Here is a 25,640-nt window from a genome sequence, read left to right on the forward strand (position 1 = left end):
CGTTACTGGTGTCTGCTCGAGTAAATCGATGAACAACAGGGATGACAGTAATACAGTGATATAGCGAACTAGTTGATAAAGGAAATTGGTTGGTCTGCCAAATAGTTTATTTCTCTATTGCAAACTTGAATCTATAAAATAATGACTTTTTAACTTGTTCCAATATATGAAATTCATGAGAACAATATATAAAAAACCCTAAAGTATGATCTTACACATATTTAGAGGTACAGGCTAACAGTGGAATATAATTAAACAGAGTTTATGTCAGTATTTTTTCACTTAGATTAGGAGAATCAAAATTATATTTGAACTTATTATATATCTGCAATACTTACCTGTGTTTTGGGTTTGTAGGTGACTTTAAGCTTTTCACAAAATAATTTCCTAACAGAAATGATGGTTGCTGGTAAAGTTGATTGGAATGAAAATAATCCTGACATAGCCCAAATTTTCTAATTTTGGAGACCTACTCAAGACATTAAAGGCATTTGTCTTTCTCTATAAGAAGAAAATGATGTGTGAGGTAAAACTGACCCAAATAAGAAATATATACAGGTATGGAAACTTGTAAAACATATTTTTATTTAAATTTGTATAGAAATAAAAATTCACCAACATTTATAAACATTTTAATTCTCATTCTTCTCCACCACAAAAATGGGCCCTATTGAAAAGGAGTCACGTTTATGGCTCCATTCCATTGTTTCCTGCTTGTAGATTCTGAATGGCGTGGGAGACTAAAGATACCGGCATTCACTGCATAATTTGACCTTTACAGTTGCCTCATGGTGAAATGACTGAATTTCAAAAACTTCTATGAGTTAGCAGTCTTTAATTTTTACATCAAAATAGAACATTTTATCAAGTTCACTGAATTATAATGGTTTGACTATGTTTTTCGTTTGTCTTTGATGCTGTGAAAGAGCTACCCAGATATCCAGTAGAAACCTCATACCAAGCTTTAAAATTTTTATTTTTTCTGGGGCAGTATTATATTCTTGTGATGTGGGGCAGAGGAAGTCAGCATCTGAGCTCCCAGTGAGCCATATAATAATGAAAGTAAATAAATAAAACTCTACAGTGTACTGTACTTAGTTGCAAGGGACATAATACAATCATAACTCAAAAAAGATCTGTATTCCAGAATCACAGATAAGGCTTCTGGTTTATTTTCAATGTGAAGCAAACAGTAGAAAGCAAATTACCATTTTAAGGCAAAGGGTAGAAAGCGTGTATGGGATATTAATATGAACATTCCACTTTACTTATATTTTAGAATTTTCATGGGTCTCCCAAAATCCTGGAATAGAAACTTATAAAACAGTGGCAGTTTATTAGAGATAAATTCTTGAATACCTAAGATGCACCTTTGTGACAATCAATCCATTCAATGGAAACTTGCCTGAGTTTATATAGACTGTAATTAAAAAAACAATCATACTGTACTAAAAGTACACAAAAATTATTGGGAAAAAGTGCCTGGTCTAAAGTTCTGTACATTTGAACACTATATGGCCACTTATGGCCACTATATGGCCACTGTGGCCCCAAATTGTTATAAATGCTGGCAGAACAGGGTATAAATAAAGAATATAAGTGAAATCAGATTAAACTGTCTAAATATCTAATTTAAGAAAATTCCATTTAAGATTTTTTTTCACACAGTGATTCTTTCTTTACAATGAGAGAATCATTCATTTAGAGGGAAAAATGGGATTCTTCTTCCGAGAGATTAAGACAACGGAATCATCACTTCTTAGCTACGCAGGCCACAGCCTTCTTTGCTGCATCCTCTAGGTCGACGGCTGAAGTAATTGGGAGCCCACTGTTATTGAGAATGTTTTGGGCCTCCTGTACATTGGTTCCTGGAAGGGAGGATGACAGACAGTCAATGAAACTCGAGGTACCAAGGTAAGGTTCATAAACGTAAAGTCAGGAAGTACTGCATTTCACTAAAATAATTCAATAACAATACAGTTTCAGCTTTTATGAAAGAGATGGTTACCTTTTTGTATCTGGATGACAAATATACCTCTACCTTCTAACCTCAAATATCTGATGTTATCGTTTGAGAGATAACAAACTATAACACAAATATATTTTCTTTTGCATTTAAAAAATGGTACTCAGGGCATTTGTAGAAGATTATGCACAAAGGAAGATAAACAGCCATTATCCAGTGATTTTGAAAGGGGACAATCCTCCAAAATTGGAGTGTTTTCACCTTTATTGAATACTCTGAATACAGAATCCAAAAATAAAGACTTCATAAAAAAATAAGTAAGAGTGTGGTAATTGAGATGACATGGAATATTTGGAATAATGTATGAGAATGCATAGGATTAACCATCTATAACTTTTCACACAGAAATGAATTAATTATAAGGTTCTAATCAAAGCCACAGACAGGAAAGGTTATACAAAAAGATCAATTTAAAGTATTAGTCTATGTAGAAAAGATGGCAGAACTTAGAACTTAGGAACATAAAGTCTATGAAGATTTTTAAAAACTGCTAATAGTTGAAATTTCTGCTGATAAAGTGAAATTAATTTACTGTCATCATATGCTAAAGTCAATTATCTCTCCTCTGCCCCCCACTCCAGGAGCCTCACCTATGGAAGAAAAACGTGCTCAAGGATCTCTAAGGTCTGGGGCCAGAGCAACAGTATACACAGGGAGGGAGCTTGCCTTTCACGTGGCCGACCTGGGTCCTACCCCTGGCATCTTCTATGGTTCCCTGAAACCTGCGAGTGATCCCTGAGAGCAGAGTCTGCAGCAAGCCCTGAACACTGCTGTGGTGTCCAAAAGCAAAACAAAAACAAACAAAAGGAAGTTCACTAAGGCTACATCTTGTTTGAGGTGTTGAGGAACTTAGGGATATCAAAGTATCTGACTCAGGACTTCACACACAGAAGGCCAAGAACTCTGCAGCCAGAACTATCTTACCAGTCCTAGAGGTCAATGAACGTTTTTTTCATTTTGTCTTGTCTTTGGGCCACACCCAGCTGCGGTGAGGGTTAACTTATGGCTCTGTGCTTAGGGATCACTCTTAGTAGTGCTCAAGGAACCATATGTGGGGTTCAGGATTGATCCCTGATAGGCCGGGTGCACAGCCAGCACCTTAATTTCTGTACTATCTCTCCTGCCCTGGATCTTTTGGAATGAAGGAATTTGAGTTGAACCCTTACACTAATATCAGCACTTCAGAAAATCCACCCACCATGGCAATAAATACAGAACTCTGAAACACTAACAATATTCAACATGTCAAATTTTGTTTTCTCCTCACTCCATTCAACCCAAGGTTAAGAAGCCCCGAAGATGAAGCCGAACATTGACACCTCTGATGGTATCCATTGGTGATTTCATTTGCCAGCTAAGTTACCTCTTTCAAAGGTGTGTTTCAGCGACTAGTTAAAAGGGAAACTACTTTTACTGCTCCACTTAAGTGAATAAGCCCTTAGGAGAAATGTGATAAAATTCAGAAGTATAATGAAATATCTCATCCTGTGCTTTTATCTAGTTAGCAAGATAGAACCTATTTATAAACAAAGATCTTGAAACATAGGCCTTGGAGGGCCTAATAGTGCACATAAAAAGAAGGCACCAGTCAGCAGGATCCACAAAAAGGTGAAGAACAAGTTAGACAGGAATAATTGGCTTCAAAGGTGATGCAGTGATAATTTCCCTGGGACCTTGGGTCCTCCAAGGGGCTCTGAGCACTGAATTTTTGGCTCAAGGCTTACTTGTTACTGTTTTGTACAGGTACCTGATAAGCAATCTCTTTGAAAAGCAAAAATTCAAAAGGTAGTGTACTTGCTACTTAAAATCTCCTGCTATTCATGTCAGTTCTTCAGTGTCAGAGCTGTACAGTTTTGGATAAATCACTTAACTCCTTTGGGCCTACCTCAGCTTCTTTAACTCCAGGAGTATCACTGTGATCATTTTCCTCATAACTAATAATTGCTGGGTATGGCCAAAAAAGAAAAAAAAGCTGAAATAGCCAGACAAAGCTACATAAACTGCATGTAGCACATAAAGTTTCTGTGATGACTAAGAGTATGTACTTTTGACCCACTACATATGAGAAAATTAAGACTCACCAAGGTTAAATAAGTTTTCCAAGGCCATATGGGTATATGTGGCAGAAAAGGATGATGTTCTATAAGATATGCCAGTGTGATTTCCTGTCTGTAAAACAAAGATAACCAGGCCGACAGCCACATAGCAGATGAGATGGTATATACGTGAAGGCAGTGCCCAGTGCAGTCTCTGGGGTAGGGCTGGCCACTCCTTTGACCAGAGTCACACTTCAACAGCACAGAGCTGCCCCTGGGAAGTCAATGCCCTGCCGGGTGTATGTTACTCCAGCTTCTTTGCATCTTGGTGGGGAATGAACTGCCCAAAGGAATGTGAGCGGATATGATCCATGTCCCTACAGAAAGCCCAGATGTGACCCTCCACACTCTGTCTTCCTCACCTGCCTTATAGAACATCGCTAGGCAAAGGAACCTGGGAGGCACCTTTGTGAAGATGACAATGACCCCTTTAGTGCGGACATCTGAGGACCTCTGTGGCAGAGTGTCCAATTGAGAAAGGACCATCCCTCATGCCAGCATCAATTACTGCTACAGGAGAGAGCACACAGGGACATAAGACATATTGCTCTTTTTTTTTCTTTTTTTTGGCCACATCCAGTGATATTCAGGGCTTACTCCTGACTCTGCACTTAGGGATTTTTATACCAGAAGTTTGCTTAACCAAGCACACTGATACAGAGATTTGGTGGGAAAACATGGAGATTTTCTTCACAGGGGGGCTAAGTTCAGACAGCAAGAGGGTCAGAGAACATAAGCTGATATGGAATAGTCCTACAAACTATTCATTAGGGCTTTTCTGTGAACTCATCCTTCTGATTCACGCTGAGAATTACACACCAGCAGGGTGGGGGCATACTTCCATCATGGCATCAAGTACAGTAGTGACACTGGGGATGCAGTACAGCACGGGCATCATTAGACGAGGACTAAAATCATGGTTACTTCAAGGGACGTTGGGCAAGGTCGTTCACAGTTTAAAAATCAGGGGGTATTGTGGTTCTGCAGTTAATGGCATGTACAAGCAAATTCTGTAGTAAATGCTTTACACAATCACTCCCAGCATGTCTCGAGGGACCTTATGGGGTGCCAGGGATTGAACCTGGGTTGGTTATGTGTTGGCAAGCAACTTATACCATGCTATCTCTCCAGCTCATGGACAAATGACTTTGTACCTAGAGTAGGCAGGTTATAAAATGTCCCTCAAATAATGGGCTTCTACATCTTCATATTTTACATCTGTCTGACTCTCTCTTGAGTGTTGGCCGGAGCTAGTGGCTAACTTCTAATGATTAAGAATATAGTGTACAAAGGTAGAATTTCAGTCATTTTTGAGATGCCTGTTATGATGGCACTGATTTGTGTCTTGCTTCCTCTGAGTCTTCTGAACAGAAGGCCACCCCATGGTATGTCCTCTAGAAGAGCACAGGAAACAGGGCACTGAGGGCAGCCTCTAACCAACAGCCAAAGAGGAACTGATGGTTGGTTCTAATGTCCCACAAGATGCTGCATTCAGCAACCATCAGGATACTGCTTGACAGTGCGTGTCCCTAGCTCAGGCTTAACATGACCCTGGCTGATCCCCTGACGGTGCCCTCACTGACAGACTGGGTAAGAGAACACATTTTACCCCAATTCCGCACTGTGAGATTAAGAGAAACTGAGAGATTATTAATGTTCCATGTGTAAAGCTGATGCATTTCAGGGTAATTTGTTACACACTGATATTTAACTACCACAGATGGAAAGATTCAATATTTCATTATGCTTCCACTAATGTAGTCTGGGTGTGCATTCCGATTCATTTGGTAAAAGTTCCAGCCAAGTTCCCAGAGGCTTAAAGCAGGAATGAGGTTCGGTATGTGGCCAGGGCTGGGGAGCAAACTCAGAGGGCTGAAGAACATGCATTGCTTGGGGATGGTCGGGTTCAATCCCTGGGCCTTGGAACACCGCCAGGAGTGCCTCCGGCACACTGTGCTAAGAGCAGCCCCGAAATCAAAACTCAAAACAGTAAGCGGCCGCCGTCAGGGGGCAGGGAAGGTGCTGGGCCATGCATCTGCAGGCAGGGCTCACCGTGTGTAGAGCGAGAGTTCAGGCTGACGCAGAAGTGAACCAACCATGTTGGCGCCAGAGAGTGAGTGGAAGTTGAATGTGTGGATTTCTCTCTCTTCTCAGTAGAGATAAGAACTAGAATTTCTTTTCCCCACCATAATCCAATCTGCCAGGGAAGAAGTTAAGATGCAGAAGTCCTTTCTCTAGACTTCCAGCCAATCTCAACACACAGCTTCTCCTGCGCATCCTAGAGGCTGAGCCCTCTGCCTCAGAGTGTCTACCTGCTCTGACTACCTTTTCTTTTGGGACTTGGCTTGCGGGTGTGGTTCTTTTTTTTTTTTATAATTTATTTATTTTTAATTAGAGAATCACCGTGAGGGTACAGTTGCAGATTTATACACTTTTGTGCTTATACTTCCCTCATACAAAGTTCGGGAACCCATCCCTTCACCAGTGCCCATTCTCCACCACCCGTAAACCCGGCGTCCCTCCCACCCTCCCCAATCCCATCTCCCCCCCACCCCACCCTGCCACTGTGGCAGGGCATTCCCTTCTGTTCTCTCTCTCTAATTAGCTGTTGTGGTTTGCAATAAAGGTGTTGAGTGGCCACTGTGCTCAGTCTCTAGCCCTCATTCAGCCCGCAACTCCCTTCCCCCACATGGCCTTCAACTACAATGTAGTTGGTGATCGCTTCTCTGAGTTGCCCTTTCCCCGGAACGTGAGGCCAGCCTCGAAGCCATGGGGTCAACCTCCTGGTACTTATTTCTACAGTTCTTGGGTATTAGTCTCCCACTCTGATATTCTATATACCATAGATGAGTGCAGTCTTTCTATGTCTGTCTCTCTCTTTCTGACTCATTTCACTCAGCATGAAACTTTTCATGCCCATCCACTTAACTACAAAATTCTTGACCTCCTTTTTTCTAACAGCTGCATAGTATTCCATTGTATAGATGTACCAAAGTTTCCTCAATCAGTCATCCGTTTTGGGGCATTCGGGTTTTTTCCAGATTCTGGCTATTGTAAACAGTGCTGCGATGAACATACATGTGCAGATGTTGTTTCGATTGTACTTTTTTGCCTCTCTGGGATATATTCCCAGCAGTGGTATTGCTGGGTCAAATGGGAGCTCAACCTCTAGTTTTCTGAGAATCGTCCATACTGTTTTCCAAAAGGGCTGAACTAGCCGGCATTCCCACCAGCAGTGTAGAAGGGTCCCTTTCTCCCCACATCCTCTGGAGGCATCACCCTCCCCAGCCTCAATCTTTACTACAAAGCAGTAACAATTAAAACAGCATGGTACTGGAACAAAGGCAGAGCCGTAGACCAATGGAACAGGGTGGAATATCCCTACACACAACCCCAAATGTATGATCATCTAATCTTTGATAAGGGAGCAAGAGATGTGAAGTGGAGCAAGGAAAGCCTCTTTAACAAATGGTGCTGGCACAACTGGACAACCACATGCAAAAAAATGGGTTTAGACCTTGACCTGACACCATGCACAAAAGTCAGATCAAAATGGATTAAAGACCTCAACATTAGACCACAAACCATAAGGTACATTGAAGACAAGGTCGGCAAAACCCTCCACGATATTGAAGATAAAGGTATCTTCAAACGTGACACAGAACTAAGCAATCTAGTAAAAACAGAGATCAACAAATGGGACTACATTAAACTAAAAAGCGAGTGTGGTTCTTACTCAGCCCTGTCAAGCTCTCTACCTGGGCTGGCAGAGAAAGCTGCTGGGCTCATCCAGGTGATAACAGTGTACGCAGTGAGGGCAGGCGGACATCACATAGCACCTATCAAACCTTGCCTAGGCTTTTAAGAGTATTAACTCATTTGCTTCTCAGTAACAAGCCTGGGATCTGAACTATTATCATCTTCCTTTCAGAGATGAGAGAGGTGAGGCAAAAATGAGGCAAAGGCTAACAAGAGGTTGGCCCGTTTAGCCATAGAGAGAGAGTCAAGGAATAAAACACGTACTGGATCTCATAACTGTTTCTGGCACAATTACTTGAAATATCCATTCTGATATTGGCAGAGCCTGGCAAGCTCCCTGTTGCATATTCGATATGCCAAAAACTGTAACAATAACGGGTCTCATTCCCCTGACCCTGAAAGAGCCTGCAATACGGCACTGTTGGGAAGGACGAGTAAGGAGAGACTGCTAAAATCTCAGGGCTGGGATGAATGGAGATGTTACTGGCACCCACTCGAGCAAACTGATGAACAATGGGATGGCAGTAATACAGTGATCCATTCTGAACCTGGAATGACTTCTGATAATTTTCAAATCAATGTCATAAAAAATGCTGGTATATTTGTTTTTAAATGTGGTTTTGTGGTTGATGAAATTCTTCTGCATTATTTTATTGGCTCTTACAATGACCTGTGGGTGAGATGTATATAAATCATCTCTTCTCTCCTCTTCCCACCTTCCCCACCCCACATTTTAGTCAAGAATACTGAGGCTTAATGACTTATTGAATTCCTTGACTTTCGAATGACTTGTTTGCCATTTAAAATTTGTGGCACTTGCCTAGATACGAGCCTCTTTGAAGCCATTTATTATATAAGAACAAGGTATTGCAAGGGTGCCTGCTCTTTCCAACCACCGCTTTCTGGCTTCCCTACCACTGTCTCCTCTAGAAGGAACTGCAGGGTCTTCCTGCCATGACACCCTGATCGTCTATTCTCAGACACTGACTGTACCCATTCAAGGGCAGTCAACTGCAAACGATGGTCAGTAGCTTGTCCAGTGAGATTCACTTTCTTGGGAATCTATGCATAAATGAGAAAGTAGTAGCATGCAAAGGGCTTAATTAGCTCTAAGGTCACGGACAGGAGTAAGGGGTGCAAATGTGTTGGGAGTCAAGTACATAAACCAGTAGGTCTCTCCCTAGGCCTCGGCTTTATGGTGGTTCTGACCCTGTTTGTTCACCTTTGCCTCTGTTCTCTGTGTATGAATGAAACCAGCTCTCACTCCATTATTTTTATTTTTATTTTTTGAGTAACTGAATGTGCTGCTCTTCATTTGAATCAAGTTGCTCCTATGTGAGTTATTAGCTATCACCCAATGTAGCCAAGGGAAAAAATCATTGATTGAGAAACCCAAGAACAGGCAGACGAGCTGAATCTTTGGCCTGCTCTGCCTTCTGCTTGGAGTGGCCCTCTTTCTGCTAAGCAGGCACCTGTGTATTCATAAAAAGATTAAATAACATTTGGAGGAGATGTTTTCTTATCACCAACCTGACTTCCAAAGTCAATGGGGGCTTTAAAATGAGCTTTGAGAGCTCTGGGGGCTTTCAAAGTCAAAGTACTTTTGGGATTATTTACCGATGTTTCTCTTGACCCCAATAAACCTAAGTCCCATGAGCGCTGACATTCATCATGCTTAGTCTCCAGAATTGGCATCTTCTTCTGTCAGAGCATTTATTTGCTCGTGGACTCATATATACAAAGTGTGCTTGAGGAGGTGAGGTGCAGACTGATGACCCATCTGGCTGGACTCTCAAACCCGCTGTGCCGGGAACCAATGACTGGGAACGGCCAGAAACCAATGCTTGGGAATGGCCAGAAACCTATGCCTGGGAACCAATATGTCAGTACAAACTGACCTGTAACTAGGAACAACCGCTTCTTGGGGAAGGTTGCAGAACAATGCCCATGGAAACTGCCATCAGGGCCCACATCCAGTTTCGTTAAATGTTTGCATTCTTTGCTATTCTCCCATTCTGCCCACTTCCTCATATAATCAATTATAAAAGACTAGCTTAGGAGAAATAAAAATTGGAGCTTGCTCCCATTCTTGCGTCTGTCTGTGTCTGTCTTTCTTCTTGTGTCTGTCTCCTTTTCACTTGTGCACCCTCTCCCTATCCACGTTGACCAAGTCCCGCGGGACAGGACACGCCTGTATTTGAAAGACTTAAAATAGAAACCCCAACGAGCTGGAAGGAAAACAAGGAGGAACTTTGAGCTTTGGAGGATTCTCAGGGTTTCTCCATTGGCCTTTAAGAGGAGCATTTGAGAGCCCGGTCTGTTCTATGTGATGGCATTTAATCTTAGTACTCAAGATTAAACAGTGGGAAGGATCAGAATACAGAGGGATGATAAACTTTCCAAAAAATCTCCTAGCTGCTCCTTCAAGGCCATATCAAAATGCCTAATTGCTTCCTAATTCCAGAATCCACTAAAGTGAATTTTAATTATACTTGCAGTTACATTTTAATTACAACTTTAATTATTAAGGATATATTGGGCATGCTCAGAACCAAGCAGACTGGAAAGGGACTCTCCTATTAAAATATAAAGCTCAGGCACAGGACTTGGAGAAATATGAGGAGTGAGTGCAGCCAAATGAAAATCTGTCATGCAGGGGCAGTTGTGGGGGAAGATTCTCCAAGCACAGGCTAAAAAGAGAGAGACAGACATACATACAGAGAGAAAAAAAAAAGAGCAAGAGGGGCCAAGGCAGAAAAAAAGGGGAGTAAAATGTATACATTGGTAAGGGATACACAGAGGGAGAATGGAAAAGAGGAAAAAGAAGAGACAAAGGCAGGAAGAGAGAGGCTAGTGATTTAGGCAGACAAGAAAGTGGAATGAAGAAAAAGAGAGACAGAGAGAAGGAGGGAGCGAAGATGAAGTGGGAATGGAGAAATGATGTGGAGCGGGGGAGAGAGAGACACACACAGAGCAAGAGGAAGAGGAAGAGAGGAAATAAGGGACCTGGCAAGTTTCTTCTCAGAGGGCAAAGCTATGGAGTCCAGGGAGAAGCAAAGTAAGTCAATCCCTGCTCAAAAAACCTCCTTCCTTCCTCCTTCCTGTTGAGACAGCAGCTGGGAGGGGAAGTAGGAACCAGATTAGAAAGAAAGAGATCAGTCACAGAAACCAGGTCATTGGAGGATAAAAAGGGGGAAATAAGAAAACACTTGGAAAACATTTGCTAGTTTGTGGAATCTTCGTTAATGATATTTTGTTGAGAATCTGAGATTTCTTTCTTTATACCAGTGGCCAACATCTACTCCTCCAGGCTCTCCTTGCCTTCATTTATTTATTTATTTATTTATTTCCTGCCTTTATTTATGAATAGAAATCCTGATAGCTACTTGAAGATCAACCATGGAATAGAGAATTCCAAAGTGAGTGTTTATGCCAATGTACCCAATTGCTAAGGAAACTGATCTCCTCCCCACATTTACATAATGTTGCGGCCATGTTTTAATATTCATTAAATGCCACTTGTTTTGTGTTCGGACCACAGGCAATAGTACCCAGGGCTTACTTTGGGCTCTGCACTCTTGAGGACTGTGGGGAAGCAGAATCAGCCTCACACAAGGCAAAAGCTATACTGGCGAGACTGTCACTCTGGCCCCATCTGTACTGATTTTTAATGACATGGTAGGACAATATTTTTAATAACCACCCGCTCAACTCACAGTACTTCCTAGTGTCTAATGGTTGAACTTCAGATACTTCCTAACATCTGCTTTTACAAGTCACTCCGTTAATGTGCTACAAAAGACACAAGAGGCCCCTTCTTCACCAAAAGCTATCAAATGCTTCCTTTCTAGCAGGTCCGACTTTGGGGGGGTGAGGAAACTCCAAACAGTAATAGTGAGTTCTTCGTTGAAATATTGAATGTAATCAAAGTAAAGAGAAAGTAAAGTGAAATTTATCAGCTACTGAGGCGGGGTGGGGGGCTAGGGAGGTGGGGGGAGGTTTATTGTGGTTCTTGGTGTGCACTGGTGAATATGTGCACTGGTGAAGGAATGGGTGTTCGAGCATTGTGTAACTGAGACTAAAATCTGAAAGCTTTGTACCTTTCCACATGGTGATTCAATAAAAAACAACAACAACAACAGAACCCCCCCCCCAAAAAAAAAACAAAAACATTACTTAACCCAGCAATGTTTTAAACTATCCAATCAGGAAGGACCACTGGCAGGTAATCTGCCAAAGAGACCCATACCATTCATGAAGGAAAATAATATAGCATTGAAATTACTAATCATCCTTCCCCAACCCTTGTTTCTGTTCCTTTTGCCTCTATAAGTCTTACATTTTTGTACAGATCCTCGAGCTCATTTTAATCTCCTAGACGCCCACTTCAAATTGAATTCTACCTACACTTAAAATTTTTAACATGCCTCAGTTTACCATTTAAGAATGTCTATCTACCCACTGCACATATGCAAGAGGAATGAATTTAAGGTGAAATTTTGTTGAACTTTCAGAGGCTTTTATAAAATGAGAAAAAATTATTAAAATCTCAGAACATTTTCCACTTCTTCATATTTTACCACTGGGTGGGGTGAGAGAGCTATAGACAGATCATGAGGTTAATTTATCAAAACCTGCTCTTTGCTGTATGTGTGTGAGAAGATAATGAAGGGACACAAATTATAGGTTGTTCAAAGATGCATAAAAAGAAGAAACAAAATGTGCAGCCTCTACCCTCCCTTTTGGGTCAGCCTATTAACACAAGGCTCTGATGAAAAGCAGTATGTCTCCTATAAGTGTGTCAAAGCTCTTTTACAAATTATTGGTTTTGTAGGAATTGAGTGTTTCTTTTAAAAAACAGTATCACTTAGTGAGTATATGTGTATTATATATAATATACATATATACATATTATATATAATAAATGATGCATGAGTTAACATAGAGTTCACAAGCTAGAGACTATAATCACTGTTGTACATCTGATACTGGTATTGTGTTTACACCCATCTTACAGAAGAGACCATGGAGGCTTAGAAACATTTCCCAGCTTCCTCCAGCAAGTGGAAGACTAAGCCAGAAGTAGAATGGAAGTTTTTTCTGACTTCAAAGCCACATGGCACTTGGTCAGGTTTATGAGTGCTAGAAGGAATATTGGGTAATCTCCTTTAGGAGAAAACTGAGATGCAGAGCCGTTAAATAATTTTCACAGTTCACCCAGTCAACCACAAAAGGCCTCATTCTAGCTCATGTTGTACTGTTCTTTACCAGGGCAAGCAAACTACAGCCTGCAGGCCAAATACAGCCCACTGCCTCTTATATGCCACCTGTGAACTAAAGATTGATTTTTGTATTTTCAATTAATTAGGGAGAGTCAGGTTGTAAAGAAGGAAGAGAGGATGAGAGAGAGAGAGAGGGAGAGAGAGAGAGAGAGGGAGAGAGAGAGAGAGAGAGAGAGAGAGAGAGAGAGAGAGAGAGAGAGAGAGAGAGAGAGAGAGAGAGAGAGAGAGAGAGAGAGAGAGAGAGAGAGAGTCTCAGCAGGGGTTGCCCTGGATCAATTACTTCGACGTCTTAGGAACAAACCTTTTGATAAAGGTGGTTGGAGAGGATAAATATCAGAAACAAATTATTAAAGAAAACATCACCAAAGACATGAGACTTAACACAGAGGCCATCTTCCTTAATCACAGTAAATATTGTCTAGGGATACCCTAGGCATTAGTTGTGACGCTCTGAATATCCACACTGATATGTATTTCCTCTGCTCACATGATTTGTTTCAGAGTAAAATGGAAACTCAAGGTATCCACCAATAGGATATGACTCCTGGAAAGTAAAATGTTCGATGTAATAAAGCTTTAACTAGGTTAATAGGTTAAGTCCCATGAGACTTGGTCTACTGTTCAAATGTGACAAAGTCTCGGCATTAAGTGTTTTTCAATTTAGACAATAAGATGATTTGATGCTTGATGCAGAACAGGATTGTCTCTAATTCTCATTTGGTTTAACCAGGTGCTGATGAATTACACATTAGGAAGGAAATGCAGGAAGGTTGGCAGTTATCAATGTGCAGGGAATCACCCAGCCAGAGGAAGGGAGGAGAGGAAGAGAAACAGAGAACAAGGTGAGCAATGAATGGGATGAACAGAAAACGGGCACCTGGAGAATGGACCATACACCACAGAACTGAAAAGATGGAGAAGACACATGCCCTGAGAATCCAAATTCTTCAGGAACTTCTCTTAATGACCGCGACAGTGATGCAGTGATACACCCAAAGGGGAGAGAGGATAAGATGAGTTCATTAAGGCTGGGGTGAGGGAGGGAGGACAGGGACAGAGAAAGGAAGATGAAATGCTAGAGCACTGCACAAACCAGGAAGTTGCAAAGGGGCTGGGAAGATTATCAGACAGAATCCGCCCTCTGTTGGGCAGCCGAATACACTCCATCCCAGAGCATGCCGCCACCAGCAAGAAGCTGCCTATTTTCTGGCGAGGGCAGCAAACTTAGGGCACAAGCATTCCAAAAAACAACTTTTTTAAGCTTGTCAGACACAGTCAGTATATTAAGGCTGTTTCTGTTTGTTTATTTTTGATGGGAGTCAAAGGAATAATTACTGCTCTCTTTCTTGGTCTCTACTCCAGTGTAATTGAAGACTTGCTGAATGGACAGTTGCCAAGTGTATGTAGACAGCTGTAAGCTCTGCAGCTGTTTCTGAACGTTTTAGTTCTCATAGAGGAGGTTTTTGGTTTTGTGTCTTTTTTTCCCCCTTTTCTTTTTTCTTTTTGTGGATCGAAGTATCACAGAGCAGTTTTACTTTGTCAGTGCTCGAAAGGTCATTTGATTTGCATTTCTCTGGTTGTGGCTCCAATCTGTCAGGGCTCCAGAGAGCAATGACAACTAAGGGTCCATTGAGAAGAGGTACTCATTCATTAGCCCACTAAGTAAAAAAAGAGAATAGGTTCTTACTTAGAGATGCATTACCTACAATTTTAGAGAAAGTTTAAGTAAGGAACATTAGATTTGTAATAAGAAAGGCGACCAGGAGGGGAACTCTTATCTCTAAAGATATTTGACAAGAGAGAAGCAAAATGTTTATGCTGCTAAAACGAACCTTTTGCTATGGGTGGACATATCAAATTGGGATAATCTAACGAGAAGATACATAATTCACTGTATAAAATATTACTTTCACAATTACGTTTTATATACTCTTTTGGAATCCTAATGAGTACCTAAGAATAAAGCAAATTCACTTTTGGGTATACTAGAAAATAGGAGTTTGTCATGGTTTCAAGTGGGATAAAATTTTAAAAACATTTTCTAAAACAGCAACAAACCTCCTTTGATTATCTTTGCAAATTTCAATGTAGAACTGCAAAGCTACCCATATAAAAACCAAAGCTCTGACTAAGACACATTTGCACATAAAATACACAAAACTGTTAATAACTGTATATTTTCAAAAGGGTCATGGGCTCAGCTAAATTAAATATCTAGGTAATATTTGCCCCCTGTATGTAGACATTTCAAAAAACTAAAAACTCCTTGCGTATTAGTTTTTCTTACTCATGCCAGAAAAAAAAAAAAAAAGAAAATGCTTTCTACAAAAGCGAAATTTCCCCTAAATGTGGTTGTTCAATTTACCCAGAGCTTTTTAAATAAAAATAATCCCGTGTCTCAGCTGGTGAGTTCTATTCTGATAAGGAAAGCAAATACATGTAATTATAAAGTTACCGTTTTCAAAGAGGAAAGTAATCCGTTCCTTATTCACTGGTAAAAGAGCTTGTAATTATTATACAACTGAGAACAAAGATTTGTCTACAAAATCCCATTAAATCAAGCCTGATTTGATTGATCACAACTTTTCTGAGGACAACACTAAAATGGTGTTTGTGGCAACAGTCTTTAAAACATGAGTTTCAAATTAGTGAAATTTATGGTAAGGACACTCAGCTGTCTACCTACCCATCAAAAGAGGCCACATATTTTGCTAATAGTAAAGATAATTATTAGGATTTGAAGTGGCATAGTCATCAGAAAAATTAGAAAAAAAATATCTGTTTAGACTCTAAAGTAACATGGCTATGTCTTTGAAACTTAGAAACACGTAATAAAAGCAGTGATAATAATTTTTTAAAATTTATTTATTTTTAATTAGTGAACCACCGTGAGGGTACAGTTACAGATTTATACACTTTTGTGCTTATGTGTCCCTCATACAAAGTTCGGGAACCCATCCCTTCACCAGTGCCCATTCTCCACCACCAGTAAACCCAGCATCCCTCCCACCCTCCCCAATCCCATCTCCCCCCACCCCACCCTGCCGCTGTGGCAGGGCATTCCCTTCTGTTCTCTCTCTCTAATTAGCTGTTCAGGTTTGCAATAAAGGTGTTGAGTGGCCACTGTGCTCAGTCTCTAGCCCTCATTCAGCCCGCAACTCCCTTCCCCCACATAGCCTTCGACTACATTATAGTTGGTGATCCCTTCTCTGAGTTGTCCTTTCCCCAGAATGTGAGGTCAGCCTCCAAGCCATGGAGTCAACCTCCTGGGACTTATTTCTACAATTCTTGGTTGTTAGTCTCCCACTCTGTTATTCTATATGCCATAGATGAGTGCAATCTTTCTATGTCTGTCTCTCTCGTTCTGACTCATTTCATTCAGCATGAAACTTTTCATGCCGATCCACTTAAGTACAAAATTCATGACCTCCTTTTTTCTAACAGCTGCATAGTATTCCATTGTATAGATGTACCAAAGTTTCCTCAACCAGTCATCCATTCTAGGGCATTCGGGTTTTTTCCAGATTCTGGCTATTGTAAACAGTGCTGCGATGAACATACATGTGCAGATGTCGTTTCAATTATGCTTTTTTGCCTCTCTGGGATATATTCCCAGCAGTGGTATTGCTGGGCCAAATGGGAGTTCAATATCTAATTTTTTGAGAATCGTCCATATTGTTTTCCAGAAGGGCTGAACCAGTTGGCATTCCCACCAGTAGTGTAGAAGGGTCCCTTTCTCCCCACATCCTCTCCAACAGCGGTTGCTTTTGTTCTTTTGGATGTGTGCTAGTCTCTGTGGTGTGAGGTGGTATCTCGTGGTTGTTTTGATCTGCATCTCTCTGATGATTAGTGATGTAGAGCACTTATTCATGTGCCTTTTGGCTATTTGTATTTTGTCCTTGGTAAAGTTTCTGTTCATTTCTTCGCCTCATTTTTTATGGGGTTGGATGTTTTCTTCTTGTAGAGTTCAACCAGGGCTTTATATGTCATTGATATCAACCCCTTATCTGATGGGTATTGTGTAAATATCCTTTCCCATTCTGTCGATAGTCTTTGTATTCTGGTCACTATATCTTTTGCGGTGCAGAAGCTTTTTAGTTTAATGTAGTCCCATTTGTTGATCTCTGTTTTTACTAGATTGCTTAGTTCCGTGTCATCTTTGAAGATACCTTTATCTTCAATATCGTGGAGGGTTTTGCCGACCTTGTCTTCAATGTACCTTATGGTTTGTGGTCTAATGTTGAGGTCTTTAATCCATTTTGATCTGACTTTTGTACATGGTGTCAGGTGAAGGTCTAAGCCCATTTTTTTGCATGTGGTTGTCCAGTTGTGCCAGCACCATTTGTTAAAGAGGCTTTCCTTGCTCCACTTCACATCTCTTGCTCGCAGTGATAATAATTTCTTAATCAATTTAAATCTACCATAATTAATTTCTATGTGTTTTCATTTTTTTCGTAGATGCTAGTATAAGGAATACTCACTTCCCCATTTCACTAGATATGCAATGGTGTGGATGTTTTTGGAATATCACTGTATCACTGTCATCCCATTGCTCATCGATTTGCTCGAGCAGGCACCAGTAATGTCTCCATTGTCAAACTTGTTACTGTTTTTGGCATATTGAGTACGCCATGGCTAGCTTGCCAGACTCTGCTGTGGGGTCAAGATACTCTCGGTAGCTTGCCGGGATCTCCTAGAGGGGTGGAGGAATTGATCCCAGGTCGGCTGCTGCAAGGAAACCACCATATCCACTGGGCTATCATTCCAGCCCTCTTGGAATATAAAAAAACTTATTATTAATACGAATAAAGTTCAATAAGAAATTCATCAAGTGAAATAGAGAATATTTAGGTAAATCAAATAGAGACTACCACTAGAATTACACAAAATGTCCTTGCCTTTTTATACTATTGTCTTTCTCTGTCATCACTCACAATAAAGAGTTTAGAAATCAGACAGATTGACAGACAGACACATACACACACATACACACACACAAACAGAACAAATCAACTCACACTCTAAGTTTGCATAAAATATAACAAGATTCAGGGAGATTTGTGGGAGGAGAAGAATTATGTTCTAACCCAAAGAAATGCAAATAAAAAGTCCAGATTCTATGAAAAAAATTTCTTAAAGGTGCCTCTCCTTAACAACCTTCTCTTCAGTGGTAATAATGTGAAACTGACAAGATTTTTTTTTTGGCTTACCATTAGAACTTAGCTGTCCTTCAAAGAAAACCATTTCTGATATAGCAAGTTGAGTGATTCAATGGGTGCCATCAAAGTGGGCTGTCTTATTGATTTATTCTATCACCTCCTAGGATTCCCGCTGAATCCCCTATGTGTCTTTGGCCTCCATCACCCTATCTGATCATAAAGCCTCATCTTGAACTCAGGATGACAAAAGCCCAGTGGATTTTCTCCTAATTTCTCTTGTCCTCATTTCTCACTTTCCCAAATCTATATTATCTTGTCCATTAAATTAAAAATCCTAGATCCACCCTTGCTTTTTATCTCCTTTTCTGTGTCTTCTGCTGCTCCACTTTTACCTCTATCTGGTAGGTTTGCCTAGTATTTTTCCTTTTTTAAAAAAAATTTTACCTAATTAATATTGACTCTGGCTGAAAAACTTGGTTTTTCCATTCTGTTATTCTGGCAATAACCTTTGCTCAAAAGACATTAGTCTCTCTACAACATCTTTCAGATCTACCCAGATCCTGAATTTCACTTTCTACCAGTAAAAAAGTCAAGACAATTTTCCAAGGATCAGTGGAACTGGTTATCTCTAGCCCTCCAATAAATTCTCTCCTCTTTACTTTCTGGTTCAAATATTAAATCCCTTTCAACTTGGAAATAATTTTATAATATTTCTTTTCTATCCTACTTCTTAGTGCATTATAATATAGTAGAAGATATTAAGTTTAAAAAGGAATATGCAAGTGAATTTAGGCTAAGCTATTACAAGAACTCAGCTCAGGACACACGCTTTGCAGGAGTCTGTATTGCCCTATCTTAAAAAGGAAAAATCAAAAGACTATCTTGGTTTGTGTTTAGCTCCCTTTCAAAAGAGTTTTATGGGTGGTGTGGTTTCAAGACTTCTACATCTTATTAGTTATGATTAGTGCTGGGAGTAAACTTAGAGCTGAATTCTTCTTTCTTCTGTGTATTATGGAGGACTTCTTTAATTTTAAGCTGGTCTTTTCTTTTGCTTGATAAAGTATCTAAGTGCTAATTATAAAGCAGGGGCTACCATGATGAAAGAAAGGAGAAGACAGGAAAAGAAGGTCACTTTGGATATTTTTATCTTACATAAATTCGGAAGACAGCTTCCTTTCTGAGTTTAGCTTCAGTCTTCACATTCACTTCCCCATGGTATTTCGGGTACTGTGAGGTATCAATTATTTCTGAAGATATCACAAGCCTTATGGGCTTATGTGATTATTTACGGGATATCCTGATGGCCACTCCCCTAAGATACACACTCTATAATAGCAAAAAGCTGCTAACATCTTAAGTATATTATCATGCATCATTTATTTACTTGTTTCAGTTGCCTTATATTCCCAGTTTTTTGGTAACAGATCATTTCTTATATTTCTATATGTTCTCCTTAATTCCTCAAGCCCAATAACCCACACACAGAATTCATTATTTTAATTAACTGTGTTTATATTAAGAACAAATAGAGGCTAATATTTTAAAGTGCATTATATCAAATGATGAAAATACTACTGTCCAGCAAATTCCCAATTTACAAGACATGGCTCAGCGAGACCTATGACCCAGGAGGCAGAGATTATCAGCCAAATAATCTTGGATGTGGTATTTTGCACATTTCAGCACTTTTCTTATCCAAATATACACTATATATACATTAAATTATAAGGAATTCTTACATCTGGGATATTTAGTCCGCAAATCAGAGATATTCTCTGTAGGATAACATTGGTTTGTTCTTCCTCCCTTGCCACAAGGAGTTGAGGTTTAAGTGACTTAAAACTGTCTATAAATTTCATCCTTGGTTTCCAGATAAGAGTACTTTGGAGCCTATGGAAAAGATTAAGGAAAATGTCTTCAGGGGATTTAAAGAAGGGGCTCAGATCCCGCAACAATTCTGGTTAACTTGGGAAATTGTTGAGTCCATTCTTAAGGCTTTGGAAGTTACCTCTGAGGAAGAGGTTGTTAGATATACTATGGGAGGCCTTTCTCAGGAGTTAAACAGAGAGAGTCTTAAATTTGAGGATGAAATGAAGAAAGTTCCTACTACAGAGAGAGCCATACCCTTGGCTCCTCCCATACCTAAGCCTAGGAAGAAGCCCGATGTTCAATGCTTGGTTACTCCCGTGCCCAAGCCCAGAAAGAAGCTCAATGTGTTTCTGGTGGAAACACGTTCCCAAAGTAAGAATCTCTCTGATGCTGGTGAATTAATGTTCTCTACTGATGTCAAGCCAGGGAGAATCACACTTCCTCCATATGACTCCACTTCCAGTGCATCAGAGGAAATTGATGGGTATGATGAGCCAGCAACCACTTCCTCAGATTCTGTCTAAGAAAGGCTCAGCAGAGGAGGCTTCTCAAAGGAGCTGCCGCTCTTTGGCTGAGCTGTCTGTCCCCTGGCTGCTTGAGACATGCTCCAAAAAATGCCGAATTTAAGGGAAGTTTTACAAAGATTGTTTACAGAGCCTCAGAACCTTATGCAGACTTCATAGGAAGGTTGATGGAAGCCACTGAAAGGCAGGTTAAGGGTAAGGAAACTCAGGGGCATTTATTGAAATGTTTGGCCTTTGAAAATGCTAACAAGGATTGCCAGGCCATTCTGCACCCCGTTAAGGAGAAGGAGGACATTATGGGGTACTTGAAGGGATGTTGGAATGTTGGTTCTATAAAACATCAGGCCTGTATTAATGCTGTTGAGGCATATGCCATACAGAGGCAAGATAAGGGCAAATGTTTAATTGTGGAAATCTAGGCCACTTTCATAAAGATTGCATGGTGTCTCTCAACCGTGCTACTGTGAGAGCACAACCTGGACCTTGTCCACGATGCCATATGGGAAACCACTGGGCCAGAGAGTGCCGAGCCAGACTTGCACCTCCAGGGCCCCGTCCCATGTGTAAGAGAGGAAATCACTGGGCCAGAGATTGTCGCTTCAATTTTGAGGCAGCTGTCGATCTCAATTTGGGTAACCTGCAAGGGGGTCAGCCCCGGCCCCACAAAATCAGGGGATGTTCCCAGTTGCAGCCCCTCTCCCCCATGTGGAATTTCAGCGTTCCAATCAGTAGATTCTCCGCAGCCAGTTATGGCAGAAGTGCAGCTTTGGATATTTCCTGTCCTGATATGGATACTATAACCCCTGCCGAGTGTCCCCACAAACTAAATTCTGGTGTAAAGGGACCAATCCCACAAGGCTCTTTAGGCCTACTCTTAGGGAAAGCAGTTTGACTTTATGGGAACACTGCGGCTTTAAGCCCACCACCTCTCCATGTTTAGTGGATACATGGTATGTTAAATCAAAGACAAAAAAGGAGGCATTTCCTCACTTGAATGTATTGGGGAAACTTCTCGTAGGAGGAAAAGTCTATGCTTATATTTTCGCAGGTAACAGACCCACAGAGAAAATTTGGGTTCCACTACATCTTGTCAGAAGTTGAATTGATTCACCGAATTCAACCCTCAACCATAAGAAACTACTTAACCCTCTAAACTCCAGCCAGCCAAATTGATTTCAGCGGAAGTTGCAAGGAAATCGGAGGAATCAGCATCAGAGAGACTGCAAAAGAGTTTTCTAGCTTCTTTACAAGACTGCCTGACAATTTGTTAGTCTTCTGATTGAAGTTCTCCAGAGGCTCAATGATGTGACCACTACTGTTGCTGTTGCCAGAACAGCTCTTCAAACTTCATGGAGATGTATAGTGTCGTCAAAATGTGGAAAAGTGACTCTTATCATCCCTGGACAGTGCTGGACAATGGACACTTTATTACAAGCACTGTTCTTGGTCCAGGGTTGGACTGAAATCTTAGTACAACTAATAAGACTGTATTGTGATTTGGAATTGTGCCTCTAATTCAAATTTTTGTATATTTATAAAAAGAAAAGGGGGAGAGGTAGGATAACATTGGTTTGTCCTTCCTCCCTTACTATAAGGAGTTTAAGTTTAACTGCTCTGGAGACACTCCCATTCCTTTGTTTATCTGTAAACTCTTCTCTTCACTCTCCTTCCCAACCAGTTAATCACCTTTCCTCTAATCAGATTCTTGTACGATCAGATTCTCCTAAGGACTCTGAATTTGTATTGTAAGTTAGTGTCTTTTGCATAGTTTACCTCAGAGCAATGTCCTTTCTGTATGGACACAGGAAGACAGTTAATAATATGCTTTGTAACTTGGGAGCTGATTGACTCCAATAATATTTACTCCCAGGCATCTGCTTTCTCAACTCAGTTGCCCTTTGTTTCTAGCACCCAAACAACAGGGTCCCGACGAGGGATGGAATGGACCCAGGGCGAGCTGTAAGCTACCCTGGCATCGAAATGGGCCAGGCCAAAGCGCCACAATACTCAACTATAAGTTGAGAGCATGGTCATAGACAAATGCTTTCATGATCCAAAAGTAACGATGAGACTAGGACCCTGTTAGGGTTAGGAAGACTAACCTGGCCTGAGGACTGTGGTCTGGAATATATAGTAAGATGTCCTCAGGAAGAACCAAACTTTGTATCTCTTACTGTGCTTATACAGAATGACATTGCTAGAAATATTAGAAGTAGATTTACTATAATTATTTAAGCAGATTACTAGCTCACACCCTGACACACCCTTGCTTGCAATCACACCCTTGAGCAGATCTCCTTACATGAGATTTCCTTAAATGAGATTTTTGTTAATCTCCTCAAGAAATGGTCTTACCCTTCTTTGTTGATTTGTTAGTGTTAAACCCACCTTTGTGCTACTGCCCTATGTAATTTGCTATATAAAATAAGACTGTGGGGCACTGAGGGAGACAGAAGAAGATGACACAAGAGAAGACACAGAAGACACAAGGGAAGACACAAGGGAAGACACACGGGAAGACACAGAAGAGAAGGAGACAACACAGACAGAAGAAAACACAGAAGCAGAGACAGAGCAGTTGGAAGAGACCAGAGGAGAGACTACAGAGAGAGAGAGAGAGACAGAGAGAGAGAGACAGAGAGACAGAGAGACAGAGAGACAGACAGAAGCAGGGGAGACACCCGAAGCAGAGCTCAAGGCAAAAGAAGTGAGAGTGAGCGGGGGTGGGGTGGGGGGGAGACAAGTAGAACAGGAACAGAGATTGGAATAAACTGCAACTGATACTGACCAGCCTGGCACTCGTTCCTTCCTTCGCCTGCTTTGTCATCACCATCAACCTCCCCGGGGTGGGGGAAGCGGCTGGAGATTCCCGAACGCAGGCGGCGGGAGAGATAGAGCACCACTGCCTTGTGCCTGGTGTGATGCCCCTTCCCTTTTTTGTGTGTATTACACAATTCTTCTTTTAATACTTTGGAAAGATTAAAAGTGGTATAACATTCTCTTCTATAACACACACTTTGGATACTCTTCTACTAATAACTAATAATTACAAGTACCTGCTGACATCCGTGTAGTAAAGATCACTAGAAAGAATGAACCTAATATAGCATATTCTCTTCTCTAATTCATACCCTGTTGATACACATGAAGAAGGTATGCTTATAGAGAGTGAGATCTGCTACTGAAGAAGACAAGAAGAGGCAACCTTGAGAGTTTGATAGGCACTGTCACTCAGCCCTTTGACTTTGAACACAATGTGACATAAACGTTTTGTTCTGCATTTGGGGTTTGGAGCAATGCCTGGTACTGCTCAGCGCTTACTTTTGGCTCTGTTCTAAAGGTTCATTTCTGGTCATGCCTGGGGGAACATACAAAGTATCCAACCGGAACTGGCCTTGTGCAAGGCAAGTTCTCTAGCCCCTGTTCTATGTCTCCAGCACCTGACGTCAACATTTTAATAAGAATTCTATCTACAGCGAGGAACCCATTAACTCCTTGATCAATTTTCTTTACATTGCAATCCCATCAATCATCTTCATTCCATTAAAATTATTTTTATTGAGACCAATTAGATTGCATTTACATTTTGAAGATTTAATTAACGAGGATGTTTTAATGTTCATATTAAACTTTGCCAACTGGAGCTTCTGCTCTTTTCATTTTTCTTTTATGATCATTATTTGCATCAAGTCCATATGGTGCAGATGGATGTTTGTGAGGCAGAGAATTTCACGTAAAGAGAGAGTATAAGGAAGTAACTAAAGAAAGCAGCAAACAGAAAAGAAGTATGCAACCTTACTAGAATTTTGACTTCAAAGCACACACAGAGAAAAGTCAAAATATCCTTGGACTTTATTTTGAGGAAGAAAGGAGGTCTAGTGGAAATGACGAGAACAGCACTGAAGTAAGGGAATGGCCCCTGGACAAGAATGCTGAAATTTATTCCATGAGTGGCTAGGACATTTTAATTTGAATTGGCTGACAATGTGGAAAGGACTTTTGCACAGTTGCACATTAAGTACTTCTTTTTAGTACTGTTTTTGCTACACTGGTAGTCTCAGAATTCTGGGGAGGTGGCAAAGACTTATGTAGAAAAAAAAGCCTTTTGTAGTAATAATATAACCAATAACAATACCTTATTAGTATTCAGACTAATAAAAGAAATGGCAGGTAAAATGCTGGTATGTAACCAAATGATGTAGTATTTTCTACCACCATATATTCAGAGTAAGAAAAAAAAATTTTAGAGTATGAATGCCGTCAATGAAAAGTGAAAAAACTAGTTTTATTAAATCTCAACCTTTGAGTGCCTCTTTTAATACTCTATGAGACTAAATGGAAAGTATATAGAAAGCATTTGTGCTGCATACTGAAATGTGATTATTTTTCTGAGGAAAAGTGTGCAAACGGTTTTGTTTCAGAAGCAAGTTGACCAACCACTTTTCCAAGGAATGCTCATTTTTTGGACAGGGGAAAGGTGCCAAATGGAAGGCATATTGTAGTTGCCAAAACTTCATTATATGACAGAAAATTTCTCAAAAATGGGTGAAACAAAGTTGTTACTTCATGGAAAACAAACTGACCATTTCATGGCTGATGACAAAATTTGTGCTTTTAAGAGAAAATTAGGATTCTTGAAACACTCTATCATCTTGACAGCTTCCCAATATTTAGATGTATTTCTTATGAGAAGGTGTCATATTAACAAGTGTAAATGTGTATGTTAAAATTTGTCAACATATGGAAGATTTGCATAACCTCACATTTCCTATATAATGAATATGTGATCCTGCAAGTCACACACGCATACAATCTATTTAATATCCAAGATAGATCAGTAATAATAAAACAGCACAAAAAGTTTATTGAAATGTGTTATAGTTAACATTGAAATTTATCTTTAATAAAGAAACGATTAGTTTTGG

The 25,640-nt window shown here is 40.4% G+C and overlaps 1 protein-coding gene across 1 annotated transcript in view; it reads right to left on the reverse strand.

The window, feature by feature from the left end:
- Positions 1 to 596: 596 nt before the first annotated feature.
- The window catches only part of SUCLG2 (succinate-CoA ligase GDP-forming subunit beta), a 366,012-nt gene continuing 340,968 nt past the window's right edge, over positions 597 to 25,640 (reverse strand). The window contains exon 11 of the mRNA XM_004612784.2: positions 597 to 1,868. Within this exon, the coding sequence (XP_004612841.2) occupies positions 1,753 to 1,868 (116 nt within the window). The 3' untranslated portion in view covers positions 597 to 1,752. The remainder of the gene's footprint in view (positions 1,869 to 25,640) is intronic.

Source organism: Sorex araneus, chromosome 4 (assembly GCF_027595985.1).
Source record: "Sorex araneus isolate mSorAra2 chromosome 4, mSorAra2.pri, whole genome shotgun sequence".
Lineage (NCBI taxonomy): Eukaryota > Metazoa > Chordata > Mammalia > Eulipotyphla > Soricidae > Sorex > Sorex araneus.